This window comes from Crocodylus porosus, unplaced genomic scaffold (genome assembly GCF_001723895.1).
Source record: "Crocodylus porosus isolate Cpor-Errol unplaced genomic scaffold, CroPor_comp1, whole genome shotgun sequence".
Classification (NCBI taxonomy): domain Eukaryota; kingdom Metazoa; phylum Chordata; order Crocodylia; family Crocodylidae; genus Crocodylus; species Crocodylus porosus.
The window spans coordinates 21,013,025-21,025,446 of record NW_017728943.1 but is presented as its reverse complement, the minus strand read 5'-3'; the positions used below and the strand labels follow the sequence as shown (position 1 = coordinate 21,025,446).

At 49.0% G+C, this 12,422-nt stretch overlaps 1 protein-coding gene across 3 annotated transcripts; it reads left to right on the top strand.

Moving 5' to 3' along the window:
• Positions 1–6: 6 nt before the first annotated feature.
• On the top strand, positions 7–11,579 carry PEX5 (peroxisomal biogenesis factor 5). 3 transcript variants are annotated; one of them, XM_019548872.1, is made up of 15 exons: positions 7–183; positions 639–674; positions 863–995; positions 1,196–1,330; positions 3,657–3,762; positions 5,039–5,129; positions 5,444–5,566; positions 5,945–6,037; positions 6,228–6,347; positions 7,076–7,219; positions 7,703–7,773; positions 8,932–9,147; positions 9,305–9,470; positions 9,752–9,909; positions 10,448–11,579. In XM_019548872.1, exons 1-15 carry the CDS (start codon positions 37–39, stop codon positions 10,647–10,649), a joined length of 1,941 nt encoding a protein of 646 aa, XP_019404417.1. In that variant the 5' UTR covers positions 7–36; the 3' UTR covers positions 10,650–11,579. The 3 variants fall into 3 exon arrangements, with proteins under 3 accessions (XP_019404417.1, XP_019404420.1, XP_019404418.1); XM_019548875.1 differs by lacking the exon at positions 5,444–5,566; XM_019548873.1 differs by lacking the exon at positions 5,945–6,037.
• The last annotated feature ends 843 nt before the right edge of the window (positions 11,580–12,422 follow it).

The following is a 12,422-nucleotide window of genomic DNA, read 5'->3' as shown; positions in this document are numbered from 1 at the left end:
GCCCCGGCGCGGGCGGCGCGGCGCCCCCCGGCCACGATGGCGATGCGGGAGCTGGTGGAGTCGGAGTGCGGGGGCTCCAACCCGCTCATGCAGCTGGCTGGGCACTTCACCCAGGACAAGGCCCTGCGGCAGGAGGGGCTGCCAGGCCCCGCCGCCTGGCCCCCCGCGCGCCCCGCCGACGCCGTGAGTGCAGGGCAGTGGGGCGAGGCGGGGGCTGTCGCCTGACAGGGCGGCGCGGGTACAGGATGGAGGCGCTGCGACAGGGTGGCTGTCCCCACCCCCCCGCCCCGGGTGTAGGGCTGCAGGGTGCAGGTGGGTGGCCCTGGGCCCTCACCCTACTGTGGGATGTGTTGGGCTGGTGGTGCAGGGGCATCTGTTCCCAACGCCCTGGGGGGGTCCTGGAAAGCAGGAAGTTGCCATCATGTCGGCTAGGACATCTCTCCACAAGGGGTGTCCAAGGGAGGTGGGCTGTGCTGGGAGTGGCTTTGTTCATCACACAGAGGGGAGGTGCTTGTTGGGTTGGGTTGAAAGTGGGGTGGGCGCTGGTTAGTCTGGTGCTGGTGGTGATGGTGGGAGGAGAAGGGATGGCAGCAGAGGGCAATGCTCTGCAGTAATTGCTTGCCCCCTTGTTTCTGTAGGTGTCCAAGCCTCTGGGAGTGGCATCTGAAGATGAGGTAAGTGTAGCCATGTGTCACTGCCCAGCACCTTTCTTGCAGCCATGTTCTCTCTGATCCCTTTCGTTCTGTCCTTCTTGTCCCCCACCTCCCACCCACCTTCTGCCTTCTTTCTTCCCTCATCCAAGAGCCTTGGCTGTTTGTCCTCCCATCCCCATACGCATGCATTCTCTAATTCTCTTTTGCAGCTGGTTACAGAATTCCTCCAGGAGCAAAGTGCTCCCTTGCTCTCCCGTGTCCCCCAGACCTTTAAGATGGATGATCTGCTGGCTGAGATGCAAGAGATTGAGCAGTCAAGTTTTCGCCAAGCCCCACAGCGAGGTGAGGGAGACTAAGAAAGGGGCAGGCATGTCAGGGCCTTTTCTGGGTCTCTAGTGGTATATCCTAATAGGAGCAGAGAGAGGATGTGGGCAGAAGGTGCCTGAGGATTAGGAAGCCAGGTCTTCTCCAGTCACCGGCAGGGGATAGGACACATGGGTCTCATCACTTAACCTTCCCTCCTTCCTTTCTCTCTACCCTAGCTCCAGGTGTGGCAGCCCTGGCTCTGTCTGAGAACTGGGCCCAGGAATTCCTGGCTGCCTCAGATGCTACGGCGGATGGGTCCCCAGATTACAACGAGGCCGACTGGTCACAGGAGTTCATTTCAGAGGTGACAGGTGAGGGCACATTTTTGAGAAGCTGAGTTAAGGTGTTGGTCAGTAGCGTGCCTCTGCCGTGAGCCCACAGTGATGATGTCCTTTGAATGTGAGATGAGCCCACCCATAAGACACAGTCAGTATTTGGAGCAGGCTGCTTCTGCATTGCACCTCACCTGTATGGGAAAGTTGTGCTGGTGTAACCTAAAGCAGGAAATTGAACTTGTTTTGCTAAATTGGGTTAAATTGCTTTGTGGCCACTTTCTTATTCTGGTGCAAGTGTTTTATTTTAGTTTACTTAAACAGAAGCTGGTCAGTTGAGAGACTGACTGCAATCCAGCTGTCAGGGGAGTTGTAGAATATTGGAAATCCAGGTTCAAGTCCCTGACAAAAGAATACGTAATTCTTGGGGTCAGAGTGGCAGAACAGTTATGGTATCTTGCTGTGGACTCAGAGGTGTGAATTTGACCCTTGTTCTGGGCTCATGCTAAAGAGGACCTCCCAGTTCCCCAGTTGAACCAGCCCTTGGGGGATAACCGTATTGGCAGGAGCACTGCTGAGAGAGGGCTGAAGGAGTTACTAGTGGATCACAAGCTCAGCCTGAATTGGCAATGTAATGTTGTTAAAAAAGAAAAAAAAAAAACAAATACAGTTTTGGGGTGGAATTCACAAAAGCAGTGTATGCAGGACTCCTCTGTTTGTGGCTAGATAGGTCTGAGCTGCGGTACTGTGCCCAGTTTCAAAGTAACATATTATGGGAAAGATGTTAAGAAAAATCTGGAGAGGGTCCAGAGGTGAGCAGTAAAGATGAAAAAAGCAATCGGTGCGAGGAAAAGTTGGAGGAAGTTGGTATGCCTAGTCTGAACACTTCTCCCTTGCCACAGAGGGCAGAACATTTGACAATGGGCTTAAACTACAGCAAAGCAGATGCAGATCAAGTCTTGAGAAAAGCTATAAGTTTTATAACTGTTGTTGGAGCTATGGAACACACTTGTCTAGAAAGGGCGTGTGATCTTTCACAGAAGATTTAGTGGCTGGACAGGTATTTGTCTGGAATGGCTTTGAAACAGGTGAATTCTGCATCTCCACTGGCTGGACTAGATGGTTCTTGAGATCCAGTCTAACCCTAGGCTTCGAGGCTTTTCTCACAAGAAGGGTAGTAAAGCCTTGGATCCTGTTACCCAGAGAGGCTGTGGAATCTCCATCCTTGGAGGTTTTAAGACTCAGCTAGACAAAGCCTTGGCTGGTTGGAGGATAGTCTAGGATGGTCCTGCTCTGAGCACAGGGTTGGACTGGATGACCTCTGGAGGTCCCTTCCAACCCTCAGTTTCTATGATTCTAGGAACAGGCTTAAGCTTAAAGTGAAGTAAACTGCTCACATGCCAGAAGTGTGTTTGAGTTTATATCAGTTTAAATTGATTGGTTTTAAAATTATTTAAACTAATCCAGTACAACTTTCAGGCATAGGAAGTGCCTAGCCCTACCTCTCTTTGAGTACACATAGCTCTTCAATGCCGCCTATTTAGAAGATGCAACTTGGTCCTGCCCTAAGACAAATTTGAATGTCTCAGCCAAATCTGTCATCAGTTTCTGTGATCGAGGGAGGGGTTAGCAGGAGGATCTGCTTTTCCCACTTCAAAAGAAATGTATTGTATTGTTTCTATGCCTGGAATGAGAGAACGTCTTGTTCCCAGCTAGAAGGGTTCTGTCTGCCTGCTGCCTCAGCCATGGAACTGATGTGAAGGTCTTGCTGCTTGTAGAATGACTGGGAATAGAACGTGAACTCCTTCCTTTGGCCTCCCTCTCATCAACCAGATCCCCCCCATCATGGACTGTTGAGAGACGGCTCAAGAACTGTTATGCCCTCCCCCAGAGTTGGCTGCTTCTCAGTGTTAGGTGACTTTATTCCTAAATATTCCTTTGGGACATAGGTATCCTACATAGTTAACAATTCTGAAACTTTTGGAGAGATTCTGTTAAAAAGTGAGAGATCTGCAGTGCATTTCTAGTTTCCCTGATCTACATAGCAGCCCACTCTGCTGCTGTACCCCTTGTGGGACAAGACTCTTGCAAATACAAAAACAGGTTTAAAAATAGTAAAGGGGTTGGCGTCCATCTGGTAGCTGGTCAATCCTAATGATATATTTTATTTCAAAATAAACAAACAAATGGAATTAATCAGAAAATACCACCACTTAATGAAACTCCCTGGACCATATTGTTTACTGTGTGGAAACTGGAAAAAATCCAATTTCTGTGAAATTGTTATGAGTAGTGGTTTGTGTGTGCTTTGTGTGTCTTACCTTATTTTTCCCATTCTTCCCTCACCCTTCAATCTGTTGTGTAGACCCTCTGTCTGAGTCTCCTGCCAAGTGGGCAGAAGAATATCTGGAGCAGTCAGAGGAGAAGTTGTGGCTGGGGGAGTCGGAAGACCAGTCACTAGCAGATAAATGGTGAGTTTCTGTTCTTCCCTAGCATATCTACTTTTATTGTCTAGGATGAGTGAGGTATGGATAGGGGTCAAAAATCCACCATAGTCTCTGTACTTCTGAGTCTTAACTACTTTACCCAGAATAAATAGTTCAACTGTATGGTTAAAGAAAGATGAGACACAGAGTGTCTTCCTACCCAAGACTGGCAGCTTCAATTACCTTAAAATTCAATTGGAGTTCCAGCTTCCTTATATATTAAAGCCCAAAGGAGGGGATTGTTGTGATCATCCAGTCTGTCCTTCTAGACAAGGTACTCAGCGGTTTCAACATCAAGCCTAATAACTCCTGACTGAGCTGGCAGATATCACTTAAAGTTATCTGGTTTTGTTCCGGCGGTTACTTCACTTGTTGGTGGGGGGGGAGGGATAAATCTCATCTAGTTTCAAGTCTGACTTTGTTTCAAATTTCAAGTCCTTTTAGCTTCAGCTAGTGGAGTTTGTTGTACTCTTTGCTTGATTAAAGAGCTCTTTTCTATTAGAAATCTTCTTCCTGTGTGTAGGTACTTATTGGTCGTGATCAAGTCACCTCTTCACTTTTCTCTAAAAGAGATGATTGAGCTATATTAATCTCTGCAAGGCAGGTTTCCTAGATCTCAAGTTATTCTTGTGGCTGTTGCCTGAAACATGTTTTTTCAGTAACTTTAATGAAGTATGGATGCTAGAACCAGATATACTAATACTGTAGTGACTCTACAAATGTCATTAGTGGAAGTAACATCACTTCCCTACTTCTACTTGATAGTCTGCCATTTACACATTGAATGATCACATTACAGCTGTTAGTTAAACACCACTCCTGGGAGCTCACCTTGAGTTGTGTGTCAGCTATCACCCTACACCCTTTTTCAGGGTTTCTGTTTTTCACCACACTGTATTGCCCTTAACTTGGTATCTGTGACTAATGTTCTTTATTCCCAGATGTGTGAACTTGCTTTTGGCACTTGTGAAACATGGTGTTTGAATGTGACACACCCACCAAGCAATCCATGTTGATATGACTGACTTATCCTTTGAGAGAAATAATGATACCACTTTTGGTGTCATCTGCGTAATTAACTAGCAATATTTTTTCCTTCCACACTGATAGATATAGTGAATAGTTTGGGGCCAAAAGCAAATCTGAAATTCTCCACCATTAGGGCAGCATTGGAGTCCCTTAAAATGTCTGATTGTGTGAATAAACTTTGAGCCTGCTACTGCTAAGTCTCATATAAGACTGTTCCTCTCTCTGGACACAGGTATGAGGAGTATCAACCTGAAGATGATCTTAAGAAAACTGCCATTGATTTCCTTTCTAAAGTGGATGATCCCAAACTCAACAATTCTGAGGTGAGAAGCGTCCTGCAGCTCCACAAAAATGTCTGTAATGGTGGGGACAGCTGAGGGATGGGGATGAGAAGCCTCTGCCATCTGGTATCTCCTTTCCTCTTTTCTTTGAGTCCTGGAGAGAGACGTTTGATGAGATTGCAGGACTGCCCCCTTCCTGACAACCTTCTTGAAGTGGGCCTCTTTCCCCTCCTTGCAGGTTCTGTTGGATTTGGGGAACACACATTTTGCCTAGTGGAGAGGGGTATGTGTGGATGGGGGAATTGTTGGTTAAGGCTTCTCCCAAGTGCCCACCCTTATTTCATTTTTTGCCACAGTTCCTAAAGTTTGTCCGCCAGATCGGTGACGGGAGGGTGTCGATCCAAGCTAATCAGGTGACTCTGACCCCCAGAGACCAGGATCAGGCAGAGCAGTGGGCAGCTGAGTTTATACAGCAGCAGGTAGGACTCTAGATCCAGATGCTTACAGGGGTGCAAAATTCCTTGTAGCCATGCCCAGCTGAAGAGCTAGGGACAATAGCAAGGTTGACTTCATCAGTAGTGTCCTGCTAATGCTCAGGCTTGGGGGTGGGTCTTCATGAGCATGAGGTTCTCCAGAGCAGTACCTAGCTAGGAGCAGGGAATGATCTGGGGACTTCCTCATGGTAGTGTTTGGGTATATGGGATAATTTGGGAAGTCTGGTCCCTTACACTGACCATGCACACTTAGTACTTTCTGGCGGTAAGACAGGAAAGGTCTTTGAGCACCTTTTGCTGCTGGCAGAGATGCATTGCTTTTCATTTTTGCAATTTCAAAGTTATGTTTTATTTCTTCTCCAGGGGGCTTCTGATGCCTGGGTGGATCAGTTCACAGGGTCTGGGAGCATGTCAGCTCTTGATACAGAATTTGAGCAGGCCAAGAGTGCTGTTGAGGTAAAGCTGGAGGGGAGTGGTCAGGGCACTAAGAAAGCATTAAAGGGCTTGTTCAGTTTTGAGCCCTTATATGCATGTCAGGAATAGTTGAGGGACTGGGATCTTTAGAGAGGCGATGTGGGGAATATGTGAAGGTTGCTTAGCAGAATGGTGCTCTTTAACATTTGCATCCTCCTCTTCTTTTCTACAGTCAGACGTTGATTTCTGGGACAAGCTCCAGGCAGAGTGGGAGGAGATGGCCAAGCGAGATGCAGAAGCTCATCCCTGGCTCTCAGACTATGAGGACCTCACCGCCTCCTCCTATGACAAGGTAATGAGCAACAGAGGCTATGGGCCCCAGCATTATGATGTTGTTGATCTCCCTTCACTGGACTTCATGGAGTAGGCCATGCATTCTATTGCCCATCTCTTCTTCAGGTACAAATGTTGTGAGGAGGCCTGCTGCTGCTAGCCTCTGTCTGTCAGTAGCCTTGACCAAAGGTCAGATTAAAAAAAAAAAAAGCCAGCCGTCTGTACTTGCTGAAACCCTGCCTGCCATTGGTGCTTCTCCTATTTCTGGAAATGCAAGCCAGTTCTTGCCCAATACTAGTTAATGCTAGTGCTTCTTGCAGCACATACCATCCCTTTCTGCACTTGCCAATTGGTGCAGGTCCCTGAAGTAGGATAGTGTGTGCTCACACTTACCACACACCCTGCAACTGGCACTCCTCTCCCAGTCCTGAGGGATTTCAGAACTGAAAGGTCTCTGAACTGAGTCTGGCTGGGGAAGGAAGGAGCTGGACAATAAATTGCTGCACCCACTTCTGCTCTGAGCTGGCTTTTTGCTTGCACAGCAGCACTAGCTGCTCCACATACAGGTTGAGGGGGCCAGTACAGTGTCTCAGACCATTGATACTGATGGGTGGGACAGGAGAATGGGGGACTTACAGAAGTGCTGATCTGTAGACATCCTGTATGGCATGTACCAGCTGAACATAAATCCCTGATGCACCTGTTTTCTCTGTGCAGTGTTAACTCCGTATTTGTTCTCCTTGGCAGGGCTACCAGTTTGAGGAAGACAATCCCATGAGGGATCACCCACAGGCATTTGAAGAGGGGTTGAAGCGCCTGGCGGAGGGTGACCTCCCCAATGCTGTCCTGCTCTTTGAAGCTGCAGTGCAACAGAAACCTGACCACATGGAGGTGAGTGGAACAGAGAGAACAGGCCTGCCCCAGGTATCCTACCTCTTGGAGCCTGTTTCACTTCCCAGGGGAAGCAATATCAGATTGAATTAGTATGTGGATGACACCCGTTTTAGTGTCAAAGCTGGGTGCTGTTGAATGGTGTCGGTAGTTCAGTTGTCTGGTGTGTATGAGCTGAATAAATGTGAACCTGAGAATAATTTCTGGGAAGGTGGGAAGCCTGAGCTATTTGCATCAGATTGGCAGAAATGTACCTCAAAGATGGTTAGAGAAAGACTGGTTTATTACCTAGTGGTTACTCTGTCCCTCACAGCTCCACCCTCCCTGACATGCTAATCATTGTAATCAGACTGAATCACTTCTGAGATCAGTTTATCTGTGAGGAAGAATGTAGGGATACACCCAGTCCCGAGAAGTTCAGGATATTAGGACTCCCCGGCATCTTGAGGAATAGGTAGGAAGTTACATGTCTGTCTTTATCAGGCTTGGCAGTACCTGGGAACAACCCAAGCAGAGAATGAACAGGAGCTCTTAGCCATCAGTGCCCTCAGACGGTGAGTAACTTGTGAAGATGGCCGGTTAGCTGGACACCTGTAATGCATCTTATGATTGCTGTACTCAAAAAACAAAGTTTTTGGTGCTTTATCATGTACCCAGTAGAGACTTGGAAGGATAAAATCCCAGTGCTCTATTGGCTACTGTAAAATGCTGCTTTCTCACCCACCTGGAAGTGAGACTTTCTGGGCGTGTCTACGTGAAACACTTTGCTGTGCAGTAGACTAATTTACTGTGCAATGAAGTGTCACCGTCTACACATATGGGGCATTTACTGTATAGTCAATTAGGCTACTACAGTAGGTACTGTGCAGAACTGCATTTGTAGATGACAGCTGGAAGCAAATTTGCTCCCGGTTAGCCTAGGCAGCAGTGGGCCCCATGGGACAGATAGCTGTCTGTCTCTGGTCCTAGCACTGCTCAGCTCCTGGCTGGGAGCTCTGGAGAGAAAGCTAGGGCTGGGAACTCAGCCCCCACCTGTTCCCCAGAGCAACCAGCTCCACACCAAGCAAGGCAGTTGTCAGCAAGCCCCATGCCCTCTCGTCTGGCAGGAGGCTTGCTGGCAGTTGCCCCATATCCAGGACATCTCCCAGTGAACCCCCTGCTGGGAAGGGAAGCCCCATCTAGCAGGGGGCTTTCTGGTAACTGTGTGTCCCAATGGGCACAGCACCAGGAGAGCTCCAGCTGCTGCAAATGCAGCTGTCTCCTGGCTTGGTGCCATCAGGTCCCCTCCCAATGTGCACAGGTCCAGGAGACAGTTGCTGCTGCAGCCAGCAGAGCTTTCCTGGCCTCATGAGAACTGGCCCCATGCCCTTTGCCATCCCCTGGGCTAACACCTGGGGGCAGGAGATCTGGAGTGCCTCCTGGCTGCTGAATGCAGGGCTGAGCAAGATGGGAGCAAATCTGCTCCCAACAGGGAGCATGTGTAGACATGCTCCTGGGGAAGGCCTATTGTGCAATATTTTACTAATAGCACTAAAACTACTACTAATTTTAATTAATAGCATAATAACATGTATAGATGCACTCACCGTTCAGCTTTATAAGCTCCAAAGACTTTTGGAGAAGAGCTGTTAAAAGGTCAGCAAGGTATTCCGTCCATATTTTCACATACATTAATACCGTGCTCTTTCCTCCTCTACTTCTTTGTCCTGAAGGTGCCTGGAGCTGCAGCCTGGGAACCTCACAGCACTCATGGCCTTGGCTGTTAGCTTCACAAATGAGTCCCTGCAAAAGCAGGCATGCGAGACCTTGCGTGATTGGTTGCGCCATAGCCCTACCTATGCTCACCTGGTGGGAAAGGACTCCGATGGGAGCAGCTTGGGGACAGGTTTGGGGCACTCCAGACGTATCCTGGGCTCATTGCTGACTGAGTGAGTCTGAGGGAGGAAAGGGATATTCCTTTGCTGGTCCCAGTACTTTAATAGGCCTTATAGCTGGGCTCAGAGACGGGTCACCCTTGGGAAAGAGGGTATGGAGGGAACGGCATGCACTCTTCAGCATGTGACCTCCTTTGTTCTCTGACCTCAGCTCACTTTTCATGGAGGTGAAGGAGCTGTTTCTGGCAGCTGTACACCTTAACCCATCAGCAGTGGATCCTGATGTGCAGTGTGGCCTGGGTGTCCTCTTCAACCTGAGTGGCGAGTATGAGAAGGCTGTGGACTGCTTCAGTGCAGCATTAAGTGCACGCCCCAATGTAAGGGAGCAAAGTAGAGCTGAGGCTGTTGTGGGTGGCATGATTGGTGTATGCTGGGGGAAGGTGGGGTGGAGGCTGGGGCCCTGAGTAGGAAGGCTTCTGATGTGAAGAACAAACTAACCTGAAGTGGTGGGTGAGATGGGAGTGATGGGCAATTCAAGGGAGAGAGAGTGGTTTGGGGTGAAAGGGAAAGGGGTGGTGGGATTGGGAAAGGACAGGATTACTGGGCAAAGGGAGATGAATGGATGACTTCATTGCTTGCTTCCTGCTGCCTCTTCCAGGATCACCTTTTGTGGAACAAGCTGGGTGCCACCCTGGCCAATGGAAATAGGAGTGAAGAGGCTGTGGCTGCCTATCGCCGGGCACTGGAGCTGCAGCCGGGCTACATCCGCTCCCGCTACAACCTGGGCATTAGCTGCATCAACCTGGGGGCCCATCGGTGAGTGGCAATGAGAGTGGGTAGGGAATTGGGGGATGAGGTAGCCAGGTCCACTATAACTCGAGCACCCACTGGAACCTATTGGTGGATTTGGGTAGCAGAGTGAGGTCACTGGGGAAGCCACAGTAATGCTGCCAGGTGGTGCCTTTGGGAGCAGGATTCTCCTCAGCTTTGGCAAAAGGGGAAGGAGAGCAGAGCAGTTCTGTTGACATATTCTGCCCTAGAAGCCAAGTGCCATCTGACCTGGCTTGCCAGCATCAGGAGCAGGCAACAGCTTCAAACCTCAGCCTCTCCCTATAGACAGGATCTGCAGGGGTAACTTCCTGTACTCTGCTTGGGATTTAGCCTGGGGCTGTTAAGATGCACTGTTACAGCGTGGGTATTGGCTACATCTGTTGTGAAGGCTCTAATGTTGAGCAATGTGATGGATGATCATTGGGCAGTCTGGAGACAAGACCTGGTGAATTCTGTTTGCCCGGGGATGTGACATCTACCCCAGCTGAAGGTGTGTGTATGTATCTTCTCTCTCACCTGGCAGGGAGGCAGTGGAGCACTTCCTGGAGGCCTTGCACATGCAGCAAAAGAGCCGGGGCCCACGGGGCCAGCAGGGTGCCATGTCCGACAACATCTGGAGCACCCTCCGCATGGCCCTCTCCATGCTGGGCCAAAGTGACCTGTATGGGGCAGCCGATGCCCGGGACCTCCCCACCCTGCTCCAGGCCTTTGGCCTCCAGCAGTGACTCGGGGATGGGCTCCCCTGTGAATGCAGGATGGGCCCAGTCCAGCAGTGATATTTCTTGGGAGGGAAAAATTGATTAAGGCTCATGCATATTTCCTCTTCATATCTTTCCTTTGCTCTGCTGGGGCAAATTATTGGCTGCCATTTTTGTAGGATGTCCTACAGCAGAGTATAACTTTTTCACCTTGCATCTTATGACCTAAGCATCAGTGAGCAGCTCATGTGGCACCATCTTCCCATGTGTATCTGTCCCTGGCTTGGGAATTAGGACCTTTATTCTGTATTCACCTCTTAAAAGAGACCCTGTGACACAAAGCTTGCAGCACTACCTTCTAATAAATCCCCACTGGCACCAGCTGCTCACATGAGACCCTGTTGTGATAATCCTTTCAGGCAGACTGCCTGCTAGTGGCACTGGGTCATTGTGCGCTGCTATGGCTTGCTGCAATTCTGCCTGCTGTGTGGACTAATAACCCCGATTTTTCTCAGCTGAGAAAACAAGAGTTTTGACTCCAGGATGTGTACATGGAGGAAATGTCACTTTAGGAAATTTATGGATTCCCCTACCCCCTTCCCCTCCTTTTCCAAGTGCTCAGTATTGATCCCGGTATCCTGTTTAGTGTGTCATATTGGGCTTTGCTCTTGCTGAGATGGTGAGGGAGGCTCTGAAACCACAGTGGGGAGAGGAGAACTCTAGGCTGCATATCTAGGGATATGCTGGCTAGACGTGAAATCACCCTGGCTGATACCAGGCTGTACTGGCAGGTCAAGATTTAATGACAGATGATTAAGGAAAAATTTGTTTCTTTTTGTGCAAATAGTCCTCCCACTCTGTAACTGATCTTGTCAATTATAAATATCTGTATATGATTTTGTTTGGGAAAATTTTAACTGTAAAATATTTTGTATAATAAAAGGGGGGGAAATGATACTTGCCAAAAAAAATTCTGGGTCAGTTGGTCTGTCCATCCATCTGTCTGTGTCTGTATGGGAGCAGAGCAGGATGTAAATGCTCATAAACAGGGGAAGCACTTTAGAGTTTGAGAGAGGATTTAGGTACACTATCTGTGGGACTTGACACTATGTGGGCTACATGTGTCCCCAACTGCACAGTTGTTACTGTGCAGTCACTTAGTACTTGATTTAGCAAATAGTCCTTCTCCCACTCTGCTGTTACTGTGCAGTTCTGGCGGCACACAATTCATTTCCGACTCTGTTGCGGAGTAGCATTGGCATCATAGCTTGTGCCCACAGGTGCTGTAGCAATGAGCTACATCATTGTTGCTCTTTGCTACAGTGACATAGTGTCTCGTGTAGACATGCCCTGTGTTTATAAGCCCTCTCTTTCTCTGTGCTCCAGAGCTAGGTACAGATGGTCAAAAAGCGCAAGGCTGAATCGATTCAGTCTTTTCAGGTTAGTTTAAGCTGCGCAGATGAAATTGAAACATAAATGAACAGACATTTACCTTTGATTCAGGAAATACAGCCACATGCCTACAGTGGCTCAGGCTGAAGGCCAGGGGGCACTTACAGCACGGCGCTCTGACTGTGTTCACTTCTTCCTGCTGCCCAAGGTCTCTGGGATTCTCAGTCCAGATTTACAGCAGCAGGACTCTGCAGAGTTGCTCATCACTTCTTCCTCCTCCCATGTGCCTCTGGGATTTGTAGTCCAGTTGCAGCCAGCAGTAAGTTTGAGCAAGGGAAGGGGTGTTTTAACCCCCCACCCTGGCCCTAGACCCCAGCCGGGGTTTGCTGGGGGGTGCAGTCTCATCCC